This window comes from Moschus berezovskii, chromosome 13 (genome assembly GCF_049115385.1).
Source record: "Moschus berezovskii isolate FMDL1 chromosome 13, NW_MosBer_1.0, whole genome shotgun sequence".
Classification (NCBI taxonomy): domain Eukaryota; kingdom Metazoa; phylum Chordata; class Mammalia; order Artiodactyla; family Moschidae; genus Moschus; species Moschus berezovskii.
The window spans coordinates 12,652,375-12,673,088 of record NC_142472.1 but is presented as its reverse complement, the minus strand read 5'-3'; the positions used below and the strand labels follow the sequence as shown (position 1 = coordinate 12,673,088).

General features: G+C 40.0%; 1 protein-coding gene across 2 annotated transcripts in view; it reads left to right on the top strand.

Annotated features, from left to right (window-relative positions):
- RAP2A (RAP2A, member of RAS oncogene family) overlaps positions 1 to 20,714 on the top strand; it is a 41,589-nt gene that overhangs the window by 681 nt on the left and 20,194 nt on the right. The window contains exon 2 of one of the 2 annotated variants that reach the window (XM_088842645.1): positions 134 to 3,168. The exons of the other annotated variant lie outside the window; for it this stretch is intronic. Within the exon in view, the coding sequence (XP_088698771.1) occupies positions 134 to 338 (205 nt within the window). The 3' untranslated portion in view covers positions 339 to 3,168. Of the gene's footprint in view, positions 1 to 133; positions 3,169 to 20,714 lie in introns of those variants that run through there. 2 annotated transcript variants of the gene reach the window in all.

The following is a 20,714-nucleotide window of genomic DNA, read 5'->3' as shown; positions in this document are numbered from 1 at the left end:
GGGTCCGGCAGCCCCCCTGTTCGGGGATCAGAACTCCCTCCCGCGTGCTCTGGGGTGGCCGTGGGCTGGAGGAGCTGTCTAGGGAGACGGCTCTAGGATCATAACACTTTATCATAATTTTTTTTTTAACCAGCATCATCCTCATCCTCTTGAATCTCAAATTTGAGTGCTTTGTTTCACAACTCAAATTTGACATCCCACAAGCACAGCTCTTTTGTCCCTTGGATGTTACTAGTAGCGCTTGTGCAGAACCCCCAAAGCAAAGAAAGTTTAAAACTCGCAGAGGGGAGAGGGGCGGGTTGGTTTCTGCTGGGAAGAGGGCAGCTGTGCAACTATAGTGGAGACATTTTCAGATTCAACAACAACAAAAAGACCTTTGCAGTTAGTTGACAGCAAAAATTGCTCACACATACGTGGTAAACATGTCAAGTCCGAAGGAAAAAGACCTTTCTCATTTCATAGAAGACTGAATGGTGCCAAGGTGTTTTAACAAAAATGAACTCTGCAATTAAGATGAAACTTGAAAGACAGATTATGATATTATTTGAAGACTTGGCTCAGTGGGATCGAGAAAGTATATTCGTATATAGAGGCATAAGCATACCATTCACGTTAAAGAATTTGACAACTTTTTCTTTCTTTTTTTAGTCTAGCTGCCTTATTCCTCTCAAAAACAAAAAAAAAAAAAAGAAAAGGGGGGAGAGGGAGGGAAAGGCATTCCTGGAAATAAAGCAAGTTTCTTCAAAGGTGTGACTCAAATATTAGCTAATGTAAAGTTAATGCAAATAAGCACTTTCCTAATAGGAACTCTTTTTCTCTAAAGTGTGCATTTTGAAAATATGGCTGGTAGCTTAAATGGCTTATGATATTTGTCTTCTCTTAAATTGATTATATTTTTTCCTGTAATTTCAAGAATCAGAAATGAAATGTCTCAGTTCGAGTTTTAGCAGATTCTTCTAATTACTGTTTAAGTGCACGTTACTGTTTTGTCTGATTCTTATTATTAATAATTGCTAATAATTTTGATCTACTGCAATTTTGTTTTTCTTACCCAGTTCGACCTATAACCCTAAATTAATCGACGTTGGCTGAAAGTGTACTGTAGATGTAATCTCATTTTTAGCCAAGTTGAATCAACTCATTTTGAAAGAGCAAATACCAAGTCATGTGCCCTCAGGGGTTGTTCAAAAATTCATTACAAGAAGCAGATTTTTGATGCCACATATGAGATCAAAGGGGAAGCCCTCTCCTGAAGCCCCCCCAACCTTAACTCATTGAATATGCGCTTTAATAGGTAAATTAAAAATTTGTATATTACTTCTTCCATTAAATTTCAAACTAGAATAAAGTGAATATTTTTATGGTCTCTGATGATCTAAGATATGTGAATTTGATAGTTTTTTTTTTTTTTTTTTTACTTCTTCAGTATCAGTTTCTTAAAGTTAATTGCTTTAGTTAACATAGGAATACTTTTGGTGTTAAAGTATATGATATTAAGAGGCTACATTTAAGTGACTCAAATCTTTAACACTTCCCCCGGACTGTTAACAACAACAACAAAAAATCCCTATAGAACAGGGCAATCAAACACATTGTCACATGTCAATCTTAGGTTGTATACATATATCACATTAAAGTAAATGCCCCAACTGCTCCGCTCTTTGTATTTACATATATACAGATAATACATACATTGATAAAATCACATGCCCAGTGCAGACTTCTTGACAGGAGCCTAGGGAACAGAATAGGGCAAAATGTCATTGGATAGTGTAGTTCACATGATTTTGTAGTTTCTTTTGGTATATTTGAGATCACCAATAATGAGTTAGTCTGAACTTAATGTACTGAAGCAATTTATTTGTTTGCAATATGACCCAGGAAGAAAAATAGTAAAACTCCACTTGCCCTGATGTCATTTTACTCACTCATCTCAGTTCCTGATGTAAAAGGTTGAAAAAATCAGCTGATGTGGACTTCATAAGCTCAAGATAATTGTCCGTAAGAACCACTTGGGCCTGTCTGTGTCCTGATATTTTTTTCACCTCACCCTAACCTCATTATCTGGCCTCCCAGCCTATAGCATATTTTAAAAGCTATTGAAAGAAAGGATCTGTGTATTTTATGTATATTATAATACAGTATATATCATGCTAAAGCAGGCATTCAGTGTATTGATTCTTTAACTTTTCCCACTTAAAGAATAAAATGTGATTTTCAGATAAGTGCATTTTCTATTCTTTTTGAGGATCAATTTTTAAGCAGTTGCTATAGGAAGTATTTGTAGTTGTTCTTTCCCCTCTGCCAGTTAGGTGCTTTACATATTACATACAACAGTTTTTTTAGGATATTTAATATCACCATAATGCTGATGACATAAGTGAAATGTAGAGAGGGTTGATATTTTTTGCCAAAAATGGGTCACTGGTGGAGAGGATATTTAAACCAAATCTGCATGAGTCCATGTACTCTTCTCTTCCTCTACACCAGACTGCCTTTGAACTTGGCATTTACTGACAAATTCAATTATGCAGCCTTTGGTCTACGGCAGTACTATTCAATTCAGATATAATTGTGGGCCACATGTGTAGTTTTGAAATGTCTAGTAGCTGAATTTTTTTTAATGTGAAGCAGGTAAAATTAATTTTAATGATATATTTTATTTAACCCACTCTAAAATACTGTCATTTCAACATTAATCGGTATTCAAAAACTGAGGTATTTTCATCATTTTCTTTTGCATACTACATTTTCAAACCTTGGGGTTCCGTTTATAGGTAGTGCACATCTCAGTATTTATACAGTATTATTGCTGTATTTCAGTTGCGTGGCAGCCATGCGTGGCTTCAAGGCTAACATATGGGACAGTGCAGGTCTAAGGTGTAAATATTTTGGGGAAACGCTTCTCTAAGCTCCAGCTTCCATGTTGTGAATTAAGAGTATGGCATGCACCTCTCAAAGAATCTGCCTGCAGTGCTGGAGACCCAGGTTTGATCCCTGGGTCAGGAAGATCCCCTGGAGAAGGAAATGGCAACCCATTCCAGTATTTCTGCCCGGAGACTCCCATGGACAGAGGAGCCTGGTAGGCTGCAGCTCATGAGTCGCAAAGAGTTGGACACGACTGAGCGACTAACACACACACGCACATGCACCTCTCAGCGTCTTTGTTAGTATTAAATGAGGTAATACATTTTAAGGTGTCCAGCGCAATACCTTGAACATAAAAATGCCAGATGTTATTTAACTTTGTCTCCTTGTCTGCTTAAATGTTATTTTAGAAGAAATAAATCTGTGGCTGCATTTTGAAATTCATTACCTAGTGTAGACTAGTAACTTAGTCACTCAGTCATGTCTGACTCTGCGTCCCCATAGATTGTAGCCCCCCAGGCTCCTCTGTCCATGGGATCTCCCAGACAAGAATACTGGAGTGGGGAGCCATTCCCTTCTCCAGGGGAATCAACCTGACCCAGGGATTGAACCCAGGTCTCCTGCCATTGCAGACAGATTCATTACCATCTGAGCCACCAGGGAAGCCCAAGATGATACTAAAAAAATGATCGTAAATGAAAACAATCCTTGGGAAAATTTTGTTAGTATTCTTTTAAAATATTTTCGCTTATTAAGGATCTTGTGGGAAAAGGCCACAGAATGAACATGTTACTTTTACTGTAGCATCTATGCGTGGGCAACAGTGAAATGGAGCGTGTCACTTGGATTGTTCTTGTGTGGAGTGTTGCTTCTAGAAAACAAAAAACAGGCCCCCACTCCCTCCAGTGTCAGTCAGTTCAGTTTAGTCGCTCAGTTGTGTCTGACTCTTTGCAACCCCATGGACTGCTGCACACCAGGCTTCCCTGTCCATCACCAACTCCTGGAGCCTACGCAAACTCATATCCATTGCATCGGTGATGCCATCCAACCATCTCATCCTCTGTCGTCCCCGTCTCTTCTTGTGTTCAATCTTTCTGAGCATCAGGGTCTTTTCCAATGAGTTGGTTCTTTGGCATCAGGTGGCCAAAGTATTGGAGTTTCAGCCTCAGCATCAGTCCTTCCAATGAATATTCAGGACTGATTTCCTTTAGGATGGACTGATTGGATCTCCTTGCAGTCCAAGGGACTCAAAAAAGTCTTCTCCAGCACCACAGTTCAAAAGCATCAATTCTTCAGTGCTCGGCTTTCTTTATAGTCCAGCTCTCACATCCATATATGACCACGGGAAAAAAAGTAGTCATAGGTTCATGGATATCCATACACAAGTTTCCATGCCCCATCTGGAAGGAGAGTGTTCCTATGAAACCTTTCCTAAGCCACAATGGCATAAAGCAAAGAAGCGGTTACCGTAGGACACATTGTGCTTACAGATACACACAAAAAAATCTAGGTAAAGCTCAGATGTGCACAGAAACAGTTCAAAGCCATGGCAGCTTGATGCCGAGATGCTGAGCGTGGGGGTGCCTCTCTCCTTGATAGGGTAGTGCTACTTCTCAGCTGCTCACATCAAACCAAATGCTGAACGCCATTTTCATTTTTCACTTTTAAAAGCAAAAATCACCTGATTTCTTTTGGTTATCAAAAAAGGTACTAACAGAGGTCTGTTGTAAACGTGAAGTGGCGTAAAGCAACTTTGGAAATGCAAGCACAGGATGTTTGGAAAGTAAATACGCAAGTTCCTATCCAAGCCTAGTGGGCTGACTAAATGGTGGTTTTTATAAATTCCCATGCTTTCTTTTTTTGAAATTGACTTTAGATGAGATCAAACACATAGGGAAGAGTGGCGGGGATATAGAATATATTTCAGTTGAAATAAAACTCGAATTCTTTCTGTTGTCATGGTTGCTTGTCCCATTCCTCCCAGGGTAAGCTGTGGTCCTGACTTGAAGTATCTTGGAACATGCTCTCCAAGGCCTGTCTTAGGATAAAGCCCAGAAATCCTCACCATGACCAGGCTCAGCAAACTCTTGTCCCTCCCGGCCTTTCCAGCTTCACCTCTGGCAACCTTCCTCGCCCCTTGCATTTAAGCACCCAGACCTCCTTTTAGTTCTGCAAAATTGCCTATCTTCTGGGCATTCCTTCTACATGTAGAAATCACCTACTTTTTGCAGAGTTAAATCCCGTAGTTTTTTAGTCACTGAGTCATAATCCAACTTTGCAACCCTATGGACTGTAGCCCAACAGGCCTCGCTGTCCATGGGATTTCCCAGGCGAAAATACTGGAGTGGTTTGACATTTCCTTCTTCATGAGATCTTCCCAATCCAGGGATCGAACCTGCATCTCCTGGTGGCTCAGACAGTAAAGAATCTGCCTGCAATGCAGGAGACCCGGGTTCGATCACTGGGTCAGGAAGATCTTCTGGAGGAGGAAATGGCTACCCACTCCAATATTCTTGCCTGGAGAATTCCAAAGACAGAGGAACCTGGCAGACTAAGTCCGTGGGGTAGCAAAGAGTTGGACATGACTGAGTGACTGACACACACGTAAAAGATTTCCTCCTCAGGGAAGCCTTCCTCATCTTCCCAAATTGAATTTCCTCCTTCCTGTCTTCCCACACTATACTGACTTCATGCCTTGCCCCTTCCCTCAACCACGCATGTTTCAGACATCAGTGGCACCCTGTGCTTCCCGTCTTCTGGTAGTGCTCATCAAATTTTAAATATTTGGGTGATATTTAAGTACAATCAGTCTTTCTTACTAAACTCTAATCCCATGTGGCTAGCGCAGCTCCTGGCACTTAGGAAACAATCAAGAAAAATATGTTGAAGAAATTCAGTGTTCGAAGAAAGAATTACTTTAGTGGCCTCAGTTTCCCCAAGCATTTGAATTTTACAGATAGAGGGGGTGATTCTTTAAAACCCATTTTGTAGCTGGAGTAGACAGTCTCCCTTCAACTCTTAACATTCTAGGAGAATACTTCTATCTACTTAGGGCAACCAGAGAAGAGATAGTTTAATAAGAACCTTAAAGAATTAGGAACATGACATCATCCAGATGGAGAAGATAGCATGGGAAATGCTTAGGGGATGTTTTGTTCAGGTGTAAGTCGTGTCTGACTCTCTGCGACCCCATGGACTGCAGCACGCCAGGCTTCCCTGTCCTTCAATGTCTCCCACAGTTTGCTCAAACTCATGTCCATTGAATCGGCAGTGCCATCCAACCATCCCATCTTCTGTCATGCCCTTTTCCCGCCTTCAATCTTTCCCAGGATCAGGGTCTTTTCCAATGAGTCAGCTCTTTGCATCATATGGGCAAAGTATTGGGGCTTCAGCATCAGCATCAGTCCTTCCAATGAATATTCAGGACTGATTTCCTTTAGGATGGACTGGTTGGATCTCCTTGCTGTCCAAGGGACTCTAGTCTAGAGTCTTCTCCAACACCACAGTTCAAAAGCATCAATTTTTAGGTGCTCAGCCTTCTTTATAGTCCATCTCTCACATCCATACATGTCTACTGGAAAAACCATAGCTTTCACTAGATGGACCTGTGTTGATAATGTCTCTGCTTTTTAATATGCTGTCTAGGTTTGTCATAGCTTTCATTCTAAGGAACACTCATGTTTTAATTTCATGGCTGCAGTAACAGTCCACAGTGATTTGGAGCCCAAGAAAATAAAATCTGTCACTGTTTCCGTTTTTCTCCATCTATTTGCCATGAAGTGATGGGATGATGCCATGATCTTAGTTTTTTGAATGTTGAGTTTTAAGACTGCTTTTTCACTCTCCTCTTTCACCTTCATCAAGAGGCTTTTTAGTTCCTCATTGTTTACTATTAAATAGACCAGATTAGCTAAACCAGGAATTTATGTAAAGTGTGAGAGGAGGTAAGGCTAAATATTAATATGCAAAGCTGAATTCAGTTCAGTTCAGTTCAGTCGCTCAGTCGTGTCTGACTCTCCGCGACCCCATGAATCACAGCACGCCAGGCCTCCCTGTCCATCACCAACTCCCGGAGCTCACTCAAACTCATGTCCACAGAGTCGGTGATGCCATCCAGCCATCTCATTCTCGGTTAAAGACTTTCGGACTTGATCTTGTAGTCAAGGAGCATGATCAGAATTGTTGCTGAAATGGTAATATGATGATGATATGATAGATGGCTTAGTGATAGTAGACCAGAGTCAGAAGGAAGAGTTGTAAGATATTGTCAGAATCTCATATAAAGATTCTGAGTTAGCATGGTGTCTGTCGGAACAGAAAGGAAAGAATGGATGCAAACAATGTGAATTAATCAAATTTGGTGGGAGAGACGAGGGAAAGGTCAAAAGTAACTTTGACATTCTGAACATGAGCGAATAGGATTAGGGAGGAATAGCTGGGGGAGATGTTTTCACCTTTGGAGACGGTGATCATCCAGATAGATGCACCTAATCAGCAATTAAGATTTGGAATAAAGCCTGAAAAGACAGTTTATGTATGAATACAGAGACTTGAGATCATCTTCATAATTCAGATTTGGAGAGGAGACGAAACCTTCTAGATAGAGTATAGAGGGACAGAAGTGGATGGCCAGTAACAGAAAATAGAAATGTACATAGCCAAGGATAGAACTTGAGAATTGCAAGATACCTAGAGGAGACTTCATTAGGTTAGAAGAAATGGCACGTTTTAAGACTGGGAAAAAGATTGGGAAAGGGGTGGTTAATTTCTACTACCCAAGTGAGTGAGTGACTTTCTTTTTTACTATTCTTATTTATATTTCTCTATCATTTGAGCGATCACTTTTAAGTGAACAGCTGGTTGTTTGCACTTTTTCTTTTCACAGCAAATTGCCAAAAAGCCTGCTCTAAGGTAGAGATGGATTGCCAATTGCTAAAGCATAGATCTTGACCCGCAGTAATTTGGCACATAGAGCTAAAATCAGGAAATACAACCAGTGCTGTTTGTCCTGATAAATGATTTCTGGAGTCTCCCACCAACTCCTTCTTCCCCAAACACTACCTTGCCCAGTTTGATCCCTCTGAAAACCAAAATTGTAATTGAGAGCTCCTCCAAGGTACAGAGCCTAATAGCTATGAGTCATGGTTTTACAGCTCAGAGGTTTTTTTTCCCTGAAAGGGGAACTTGGTTTCGCTGCAGTGTAAAATTAGAGTAAATTATAGTAGAGTCGGGTTCTTTTTACCATCCCAGGATTAGAATTTTTTGAGTTCAGTTTGTAGATGATGTCCCTCCAGCTCAGCTTTCTGGGGATACCTCTGTCTAGTTAGCGCGATAAGGGAAAAAGTAGTTTGCTATGAATCTTAAAGAATCAGCAGCCTGTGACTTGCAAATCTTAATCTAGCTAAGGTTTTGTAATCATTGAATCAATAAAATCTCTAATCAGGGGAGTCATTACAGTTTCTTTTTAAAGGTAGAGAGGGCAAAAATAATTTAGCCAGCCAGCCATGCCACTGCACACAGACAAAAGATATAAGCCCTCCCCAAATGGATAAATCCGCTGACAAAGGGAACAAATGGATGATTCAAAAGGCAATTTGACCAGCCACTGAAACGAGAAGTATTCAGCCAGGTAGAGGACACTGACCTTCTAACTCCCCTTTAGGAAAAAGTCAATAATTGATAAACGTTTAGATAGCATATTAAAAAGCAGAGACATTACTTTGCCAAAAAAGGTCCGTCTAGTCAAGGCTATGGTTTTTCCAGTGGTCATGTATGGATGAGAGAGTTGGACTGTGAAGAAAGCTGATCGCCAAAGAATTGATGCTTTTGAACTGTGGTGTTGGAGAAGACTGTTGAGAGTCCCGTGGACTGCAAGGAGATCCAACCAGTCCATTCTAAAGGAGATCAATCCTGGGTGTTCATTGGAGGGACTGATGCTAAAGCTGAAACTCCAATACTTTGGCCACCTCATGCGAAGAGTTGACTCACTGGAAAAAACTCTGATGCTGGGAGGGATTGGGGGCAGGAGGAGAAGGGGATAACAGAGAATGAGATGGCTGGATGGCATCACCGACTTGATGGACATGAGTTTGAGTGAACTCCGGGAGTTGGTGATGGACAGGGAGGCCTGGCGTGCTGTGATTCATAGGGTCGCAAAGAGTCGGACATGACTGAGCAACTGAACTAAACTGAACTGAAGGAGTAGGAACTAATAAAATGTGTCTGGATGGCAAAACCAACAGGAAAAGCCAACACAGTTGGAATCTTTTTAAGTTTTCCAGTTAACACTACACTTGAGTGGTCTAACTGTATGACATTTTTTCAGAAATTATATATGGCGCATTAAGGTACATACATTAGATATTTATACATAATTCTAAGCAGTGATCTTTACATAACACTGGGTATACCACACTTAAGGATGTTTTTTCCAAGGATAATTTTTACTTTATATGGTTTCTCTCTCAGTCATCGTCTTTAGGATCTGAACCCCTGGGGAAAGAAGTGTGGTTCCCATTCTAGGGTTTCCTCTGGCTCTGTTTAGACTTCCCCCTTTCTCTCCATCTGTGCTTACCTACTGGTTCCTCGTGTACTTATGTTTTTCTGGCCTATAGTATAAAAGGAATTCTGTGTACCCCACATTTGCGGGGAGAAATATTTGAGTTTGAATATACTCGAGTAGACTTTAACCCAAGATAAAACTGTTGGAGACTGAAGAATTGCAGAAGTAAAATGCAGAGGGTGTGTTTCTCTAGGAAATGTATTATGAAATATTAATGGTGTCCAGAAATCTACCATGTATATATTTGCCTTTTTATTTGTAACTTGGACAGCTGTGAAAGTGACATTCGCTCAGTTGCGTCCAGCTCTTTGCCACCCCATCGCCTATACAGTCCATGGAATTCTTCAGGCCAGAATACTGGATTGGGTAGCCTTTCTCTTGTCCAGGGGATCTTCCCAACCCAGGGATCAAACCCAGGTCTTCTGCATTGCAGGTGGATTTTTTTTTACCAGCTAAGCCACAAGGGAAGCCCAAGAAAACTGGAGTGGGTAGCCTATCCCTTCTCCGGCGGATCTTCCCGACCCAGGAATTGAACCAGGGTCTCCTACATTGCAGGCCGATTCTTTACCAACTGAGCTATCAGGGAAGCCCTTTGACAGCTGTGGTTCATTAAATTAAAAATCATTCTCAGCCTGATAGGAAAATTTCTTAAACACACTTTTATGGTTTACCAGATCTAGCGTTTTAGTACAATGATATCAGTAATGACGATGCTGTGATTTAGGCATCTGCATTTCAGTAAAGTATATAAGTAAAATATATTGATAAGATTTAAGGTTATCAAAATATATTAAAACACATATTTTGATAACCTTAAAGATTAAACCTTCTAAGATTTTGACATGGTGTATACTACTGAATCAGAGAAGGCCATGGCACCCCACTCCAGTACTCTTGCCTGGAAAATCCCATGGACGGAGGAGCCTGGAAGGCTGCAGTCCATGGGGTTGCTGAGGGTTGGACACAACTGAGCGACTTCACTTTCACTTTTCACTTTCATGCATTGGAGAAGGAAATGGCAACCCACTCCAGTGTTCTTGCCTAGAGAATTCCACGGATAGAGGAGCCTGGTGGGCTACAGTCCATGGGGTAACGAAGAATCAGATATGATTGAGCAACTCACACACACACACACACACACAGTACTAAATACTGTTTATACTTGTAAAAGACTGAAACCTCTTTGAAAATGTCTGACCTAATATTTCAACTACTTCACCTTTTATTCTTGTAGGAAAACTCTAATAAAAAACAGACACCTATATTAGCCTGATTTTTAATAAATTTCAGTTTAAATTAAAGGTCCACTATGAAATAAGATTTTTTTTTTTCCAGCATGTGAGTCAGAATAAGGTTATTGGTTATCTGAATCAAATGTCAGCAGCATATTATATTGAATACATGGTTTGGGAGGTCTAGTAACAGAACAGCATTGGAATTCTTTGCAGTTTGATGTATTTCATTACTTAATGTTGGAAATGAACTTATCATGCATTGCTGAACTCTATCTGAATAAGCTATTTAAAACAGATAGCAGCATGTGAATAAAGTATCCTTGTAAATTACACATTCTTTAAATCAAAATGCTGAAATGTAGTCACTGGCCACATTGGATAGATTATTGGTTTTGTTTTGTTTTTTGTTTTGAAAATAGATCAGTTGGTATTTTATGGGGAAGTAAAGCTGAAACTGCAGTACTTTGGCCACCTCATGCAACGGGTTGACTCACTGGAAAAGACTCTGATGCTGGGAAAGGTTGGGGGCGGGAGGAGAAGGGGACGACCGAGAATGAGATGGCTGGATGGCATCACCGACTCTGTGGACATGAGTTTGAGTGAGCTCCGGGAGTTGGTGATGGACAGGGAGCCCTGGCGTGCTGTGATTCATGGGGTCGCAGAGAGTCGGACACGACTGAGCGACTGAACTGAACTGAACTGATGCTGATGAATGATTTTGTGGGTTTTTAAAGTTTATTCTTATTGAGATAATTGACATATACGTTGTAATAGTTGCAGGGGTTTTTTTCACTCAGTAAAATTACCCAGGACAAAAACATTGTTAAAGCTTTAACTTAAAATATTTAGAAGTTATTTCTCATAAAACATAATGATTTGATATACATATATACTGCAAAACAATCACCACAGTTTAAGCTTAGTTAACATCTGTCACCACACATAGGTAGAATTTGTGTGTGTGTGCTGACAACTTTCATGGTTTACTCCACCAGCAGCTTTCAAATATCCAGTGCAGTATTGTTACCATGCTGTACCTTGCCTCCCCAGGGCTTACTTACTAGTTATTTTATAACTGGTAGCGTATACTTTTTTTTTTTTTACCACCTTCACCTGTTTACCACCCTCCATCTGGTCTGTGTATCTTTGAGTTCAGTTTTGTGGTTTATTGTTTCTTTTAAGATTCTCTATGTAAGTGAAATTATACAGTATCTGTCTTTTTCTGTCTGACTTAATTACTTCACAGAATACCCTTAAGTTCTATCCCATATTGTCTCAAATGGCAGGATTTCCTTTTTTTTTTAATTTCTTATGGTTTAGTAATATTCTGCTTTACGTGTATACCACATTTTCTTTATCAGCCTGTCCATCAGTGGATACTTAGGTTGTTTCCATGCCTTGGCTCTTGTAAATAATGTGGCAGTGAACTTGAGGGTGCATGCATCTCTTCGAAATAGTGATTTTGTTTTCTTCAGATGTAACTCTCCAAATGTGGCATCGCTCGATCATATGACCATTCTGTTTTTAATTTTTAAGGAACTTCCGTCCTGTTCTCCCTGGTGGCTGTGCCAGTTCACGTCCCTGCCCACTGTGCGCAGGTTCTGTTGTCTCCACATTCTCAGCAACACTCGTTTTTTGTGTCCTGGGTGATAGTCTCTCTAATAGGTGATAATCTCATTGTGACTTTGATATGTCCTTTCCTGATTGGCAGTGTTGAGCACCTTTACACGTACTTGGTCATCTGTATGTCTCCTTCAGACAAATGTCTGTTCAGATCCTCTTCCCATTTTGTAATTGGATTTTTTTTTCCTATTGAGTGGTATGAGTCCCTTTTATATTTTGGGTATTAACCCCATATAAGGTATATGAGTTGTAAATGTTTTCTTCCATTCTATAGACTGCCTTTTCATTTGGTCAGTGGTTTCATTTGTTGTGCAGAAGCTTTTTATTTTGATGTAGTCCCACTCTTTTTTATTTGTTTTGTTGCCTTCGCTTTTCATGTCAAATCCAAAAACTTATTACCAAGACCAGTGTCAAACAGCTTACCACCCTATGTTTTCTTTTAGGAGTTTTGTGGTTTTAGGTTTTGTGTTTAAATCTTTAAATCCATTTTGAGTTGATTTTTGTTTGTGGTGCAAGATAATACTCCACTTCTATTCTTCTACATGCAGCTGTCCAATTTTCCCAGCACAAGTTCCTAAAGAAACTATTCGTTCCCCATTGTATATTCTTGGCTGCTTTGTGTGAAGTAGTTAATCGTATATGTATGGGCATTCTTTAGTCTGTTCCATGGATATATTAACATATGTCTGTTTTTATGTTGGTACCATACTGTTTTGATTTCTGTAGCTTTGTAATATAGTTTGGAATCAGGAAGTGTGATGGCCCCTGCTAGGTTCTTCTTTCTCAAGATTCCTTTGGCTATTTGAGGTCTTTTGTAATTCCATACAATTTTAGAATTGTTTATTATATTTATGTGGAAAATGCCTTTGGAGTTTTGATAGAGATTGAATTGAATCTGCAGACTGCTTTGGGTAGTATGGACATTTTAACAATAATCTTCTAGGCCTTGAGTACAGAATAGTCTTAGATTTTCCTTCATTTTCTCTCATCAGTGTCTTATTTCTCTTATCAGTGTCTTATTGTTTTTATTTAAATAAATTTTTAAAAATATTTGAACTGGAGGAGATAAAAATACTACAAGTCAAAAAAAAAGCATGCACATATTATTATTCAATTTAAAAAATAGAATAAAATTGTTATTATCTGTCAAAAAGAATATTTTTTAAGAAACTGTCTACCACTTTGTATTCAATCATGTATTCTTAAATCATGGCTCAGAAATACATTTTACAGTGCACATACAGATATAAATACATATGGGTGAAACCAAAATGTCATGAAACAAGAGTTACACTTGCTGTGTTGCTATTACTATAGTTTCTGTATTATTCTTTTCTTACTTCGTTGTTCATAAGTGTTTCTCTTGATCCACTAAATTGATCTCATCACACACAATCTGAAAACTGCTATTGTGGAACATTTTTCTCTAAGAAAAATAAATGGAACTATCTCTTTCATAGTTTGAAACAATCTTCTCTTCCTGCTTTTCCATTTTCTAATAATGCTGTATAAATGCTCTAAAAGTGAAATAAATTTCCCAACTTGAGTTAGTAAATGCAGCCTCTGTTACGGAAAAAGAAACCATTTAGTCAAGGATCAAAAAGATACAGCAAGTGTATCTTTTGAGGAAGCATTTATTACCGTTTGTTGGCAGATTACAATTACGAGGACTTGTTTCTCATGTCGTTTTGTTCGTCCCAGGGCAGCTCCTGCCCTGTGCAGTGTAGAACAGGGAATGGGACATTGCAGTAGGATTCCGACCGGAATGCGTGTTTGTTACCACAACAGGTTGCTGGGGAGACTGATCTCTAGTTCTAGAGGCTTGCTGCATCTCTCCAAGATGATATTGATTCAGCTCTGCCTTTAAGACAGTAAAAATAGATGAAGATGACCATAATTATAGCTATCTTAAAATCACTTAGTAAAATTACCCCAGAGAAACATTATAAACCTTTACTTAAAACACTTAGGAGTGTTATTTTTCATGCTTTTCTTGGAGCAGCCCTTAAAAATTAATAATTCAAATGTGGAAATCCTACATCCTGTTAATAATTCAGTACATCTTAATATTTTCTTCTTACCAGATGTCTTTACATCTTTCTGCAAATGAAGGCTTAGAGTGTTTTTCTGGCATTTTGGGTGGAAATTTTTATTTTGTTCTTAATTCTAAATACATGTGTTCTTAGGTTTCCAGTGGACATAACAAATATACTGTATTTATTGTAGTCATTCTAATTCAGTTTTTAATTTTATCGTATGTAATGATCTGATTTTACCTATGAAGACCATAAGGGTTAATCTGGTTAAAGCTGACCTTCAGTACTTGCTAGTTATGTTATGAGAAGCAAGTCAGCATTCTCTGCATCTTAAGTTCCTCATCTGGAATATAGGTATAATAAAATGATGGATGAGGTAATGAATGTAAACTTTCTTTCAGTCGCTCAGTCGTGTCTGACTCTTTGCAGCCCCATGGACTGCAGCATGCCAGGCTTCCCTGTCCATCACCAACTCCCAGAGCTTGCTCAAACTCATGTCCATGGAGTCAGTGATGCCATCTAACCATCTCACCCTCTGTCGTCCACTTCTCCTCCCGCCTTCAATCTTTCCCAGAATCATGATCTTTTCCATTGAGTTAGTTCTTTGCATCAGGTGGCCAAAGTATTGGAGCTTCAGCTTCAGCATCGGTCCTTCCATTGAATATTCAGGACTGATTTCCTATAGAATTCTTTGCATAGTAACCCTAAAATAGCAATAATAACATTTCACCAAAGATCAAAGAAATAGAAATGAGACCCAAGTATTTTCCAACTTTATAAAATCAGTGTACTGCCACGTGATTTCTTAGGCATTAGACTCAGCTGCCTTCCTATATGTAAATAAATTATATAGCTAATCTAGCATTGCATTTCCATTTTTCCATTGCTTTCTCCTCCATGGGCTTCCCTGGTGGCTCAGAAGTAAAGAATCTGCCTGCAATGCAGGAATTACAGGAGACACAGGTTCAATCCCTGGGTCAGGAAGATCCCCTGGAGAAGGGCATAACAACTCATTCCAGTATTCTTACTTGGAGAATCCCATGGACAGAGGAGCACGGTGGGCTACAGTCCATGGGGTCGCAAAGAGTTGGACACGACTGAAGTGACTTAGCACATAGCACAACCTAGTATCGCATTTCCATTTTTCCACTACTTTCTCCTCCATGTCTGAAGTGCTCATCCAGTGTGTGTTACAGACCTTATAGGCCTGAGTGCTTTGTGTGTTTGTCTTCCACAAGATTCTGTTGCCTATAAATGGTAACAGTATGATTTTGGACTCACAAAGAATTGTGATTTGTGTGTGTGTGTTTGTCACTCAGTTGTGTCCGACTCTCTGCAACCCCATGGATTGTAGCCTGCCAGGCTCCTCTGTCCATGGAATTCTCCAGGCAAGAATACTGGAGTGGGTTGCCATTTCCTTCTCCATTTTTTTTAGTACAGGTATGTAAAATATAAAAATACTTCATAGGAAGTGATCAGACATATAAAAAGTATTTGTTAAATAACATTTCTTTTTTAAAAAGTTGACAATGATAATAGACCTTGTGTGAAAACCAAAACTGCCTTTGGGTAGAAATCATTTTAATAGTGTTTATGGCCAGTTACATATAACTACATCTGTATATATGTGTGTATATATATATATATATATATAGAGAGAGAGAGAGGAGGGTCAATGGAGGGAAATATGTTGACAGAGCTTTTTAATAAATTGATTCTAGAAGTCTTGTCTTTGCATAAAAGTCATCACTGTCAACATCAAATACTATGGTTTAAAGCATTTTATTTGCATAACGTTGCCCTGGGCGTTATGCAGAATAAGTACCAGATTCTATCTTCGTCCATCTGGTGTGTCAGTATGTACTACAAATGAATGTATGTTTGACAGTGTTGAGTTTATTATATATGGAGAGAGAGACAGAATACATTTTTTTTTGGTTGGGGGGAACAGTTTTATTTCTAAGTTTTAAAGTATTATTCCACCAAAGACATTGCTTTTACTAGACCACTTTTTCTAAGGAAGCTTTTGGGGGGGTACAACTTTTTTTCCCCCTTCCTGCATTGAGCTGTAACTCACCCACAGCACTGTATAAGTTTAAAGTGTACATCATAATGATTTGACTCATGTACATCATTAAATGATTATCACGGGAGGTTTAGTGAACATTCATCATCTCATACAGGTGCAACATTAAAGAAATAGGAAGAAAAGACTTTTTTTCCTTGTGATGAGACTCTTAGAATTTACTCTCTTAACTTTCATTGATAACACAGAGCCGTGTTAATTATATTTAATCCTGTTGTGCATTATATCCTTAGAACTTATTCACTTAGAACTGGAAATTTGTGCATTTTGACTCCTTCAGCCAGTTCCTCCCCCAACCGCCATACACCCCTGCCTCTGGTAACCACAGATCTGTTCTCTTTTCCTGTGAGTTTGTTTTTTTGTTTTTGTTTTTGCAGCATAATTGGCCTATAATGCTACGTGGGTTCCTGGTGCACAACATAGTGATTCGATATTTCTACACATTGCAAAATGATCACCATGATAAGTCCTGTTAGCATCTGTCACCATACAGAGATTCTACATTATTATTATGCTATTCCCCTGTACAGCTGTATACTATATGTTTCATACCTCTGGATCATGTTTTGTAACTGAAGTCAAATCTGTATGTCTTAACCCCCTCACCTATTTCTCTCACCTTTTCTAAAGATGCATTCTGACTCAAAAATTTCTCTCTAAGTCTAGTGTCAACAATTGTGTATTTGCTTTAAATAGTACATCTTAATCCTCCCTAGAAATGAAATCTTAAAACTTTATGTTTGTATTTGGTTGTTGAATGGTTTGAGCAGAATTGTTGTCTTAGAAAGCATTGAAAAAGCAAACTGATTTATGGATAATTGAGAGAAAATAGAGTAGGTTAGCTAGTACTCAGGGAAGATAGCTGGGAGATAAGCTAAAGATAAAAGTTCATTTGAAAATAAAAGTTCATTATCAGGGACAGTTTAATATAGATTGAGAAACAAAGGATAAGCTTTATCGTCATATCAGGTTTTTCTTTTTTTTGGTCTTTGCATTTAGTAAAACTGAAATTTCTAAATATGGTATATATAAAACTATTTTTGTTCAGCCTCTAAGCCGTGTCTGACTCGTTGAGACCCCAAAAACTAGCCCGCCAGGATCCTCTGTCCATGGGATTTCCCAGGCACCAGGCAAGAATACTGGAGTGGGTTGCCATTTCCTCCTCCAAAACTATACTGAGATCTAATCTCCTCCTCACCCAGATGGCCCACGTGTACTCAGAATGTTTTCTCTTCTGCTCTGTGAGCCAGACAAACTTTGACCGTCAGTCCTGTTGGCATAATGAGGGCCTAGATGCTCACTGTTAAGACAAGTGCATACCACACGAACACTAACTGGGAAGTTAAGGTGATTTTTTAAGTTTTATTTTAGAGGAGCTAGAGATGAGAAAATAACATCTTGGTGATGTATCAGTTTACGCATAATACTAATGACACAGAACTTTTTTCAGTGGGCTTACATTGAAGAGCTGTAATGCTTGCATAAACTCTACCTGTTCTTGCTCTCAAACGGCCATTAACCGGTTTGGCAGACTGCTGTTTCCAGATGGGAAGGACGCAAACGCTGTCAAGTGGTAGGCAGGATGCCTCCTAGAGCTGCATCCATTCGGAAAGGCCACCCTTGATGTTTATTCCTCAGGCTGTCCTGAGCGCATCCTCTGGTTTTACTAGATGAAATAGTTGGACATTTATGGAGGAAGGACGATTGAGGAAGGCGAGTGGTTCTGTTGCTCCCGTCAGCACGTGCTGTTGAAATCACAAATCCTGAGGCTTCTGGAGGGGAAGGGGACGACAGAGGATGAGATGGCTGGATGGCATCACCGACTCAATGGACATGAGTTCGAGTAAACTCTGGGAGTTGGTGATGGACAGGGAGGCCTGGCATGGTGTGGTCCATGGGTTGCAAAGAGTCGGACACAACCACGCGACTGAACTGAAAGCTTTTGTATGCCATACCGATTGGCTTCTAACAGTCCCATAAATATTTTCCTTTGAATGAGCACCACCCCTTTCGTCTGTTCCCTTTTCTCCGAAGGTGACCCAGTGTCTCTTTACCTGGGACAGTTCAGGTTTATGCCTGTTGCCTTGGCACATTTGTTTATGGTGTCCCTTTCTATCTCAAAAGCGTCTCTTGGCAGTGGATTATATAGTCCCTCTAGACTCTTACCTTAAGTTCCGTTTTTAGAATCATGACAATTGCATGTCTTTTACATGTAATTTTGAAATACCCAGTCTGCATAAGCAGTCTCTTTCTTTGATTTGGCCACCATCCTTCTGTATTATATTTCTTAACTTGGGGCAGCAGATCCTCATGAACTAGAAATTCAGTTTAAAGAATGACATCTTCTTTACAAAACATGCTAGACTACAGATGGCTGTGGATTGTTGGACACAACTCCCAGAAAGAGGTGGGATCTATTTCCCCTCCCCCTGAATCTGGGCTGGCCCATAACTACTTTGACCAAGAAAGATGGCGGAAGTGATGCTAAGCAAGTTTGGGGACTAGTCTCTGCAAGGACTATGCACCTTCCACCTTGAGCTGCCGTGTGAGAAGTTCGGCTGCCCTGAAAAGGCCCTGAAGACTGTGTGGAGAGAGGGAGGGAGCTGCCCATCCAACTGTGCCCACCGACAGGCCAGGCCTAGGGTGCAGCCAGCATTGACTGTCCGCCCAGCCCACTCCTAGCTGAGCACCACTGAGTGAGCCCTGTCCGTACCGCATGGAGCAGAAGAATCACCCAGCTGAACTCTGCCCAAATTCCTGACTCACACCACCATGGAATACAGTAAAGTGGTTCTGTTAATCCATTCGTTTGGGGGTAGTTTTTTATACAGCAATAGTTATCTGAAACAGTAAAGCATTTTTAGATGAACATGTTGATATTTTAGAAATTATTGTGATAAAAGAGTACTATTGATCCTCTGGATTTCTCCATGAAGATCTTTAAAGAATATTGAGGATGAGTGGTTAGTGAACGGATGAATGTATTTTAGCTTTTAAAAGGTGGCAAACTGATGCAGACGCTCACCATTCACCTTCACATTTTATCTGCCCGGTGTCGTTTTACTGTTCTTACCACACATGACTAACCACACTTTGAAGATCATAGTTAATTTTATTAGATTGTGACATTAAAATTTAGTTTCAGCAGAAAAATCTAAGTCTCTATGTATATGCTTTGCAACTGCTTGTAATAATAATAGTCTTACTGGCCCCTCCCCCTGTACTCTGCCCACAGTGTGTATTGTTTATAAAAGTAGTTGACATATCCCATCTAATCTGTCTTAAGAATAAAAGCTTGTTCTATGTATTGATTTGGTGGTCAGTTCAGTTCAGTCGCTCAGTCGTGTCTGACTCTTTGCGACCCCATGAATCACAGCACACCAGGCTTCCCTGTCCATCACCAACTCGCAGAGTTCACTCAAACTCATGTCCATCGAGTCGGTGATGCCATCCAGCCATCTCATTCTCTGTCGTCCCCGTCTCCTCCTGCCCCCAATCCCTCCCAGCATCAGACTCTTTTCCAGTGAGTCAACTCATTGCATGAGGTGGCCACAGTATTGGAGCTTCAGCTTTAGCATCAGTCCTTCCAGTGAACACCCAGGATTGATCTCCTTTAGAATGGACTGGTTGGATCTCCTTGCAGTCCAAGGGACTCTGAAGAGTCTTCTCCAACACCACAGTTCAAAAGCATCAATTCTTCGGTGATCAGCTTTCTTCACAGTCCAACTCTCACATCCATACGTGACCACGGGAAAAACCATAGCCTTGACTAGGCGGACCATGGTAGTCTGCTTCAATTTTGATATCTAGCACTTGGTACAGAGAACGTATTTAGTAAATATTTGTTGAATTATAAATAAATGTTCCTTTAGTTCATTACATTACGGATTTTGACCGCTTTTCTTCCAAATATCTGGAGAGCCTTTATGATGCAAATCAGTTTTAAGCATTTTGCCATCTAATGTAAAGCATGATAATGGATAAAGAAAAATGAAGCATTCTAAAGTACATCCAAAATGCTTTCTCAGCCTGGGGACCATGGATGTGGCTTTCCTGGTGGCTCAGTGGTGAAGAATCTGCCTGCCAGTGCAGGAGTCGCAGGTTTGATCCCTGGTCAGGAAGATCCCCTGGAGAAGGAAATGGCAACCCACTCCAGTACTCTTACCTGGAGAGTTCCATGGACAGAGCCTGGTGGGCTGCAGTCCATGGGGTCGCAAAGAGTCGGATACAACTGAGCGACTGAAACAACAGCAGCAGCCATAGATGTGTTTGCATTGTTTCTGTGACATTTTCACTAGGGGCTC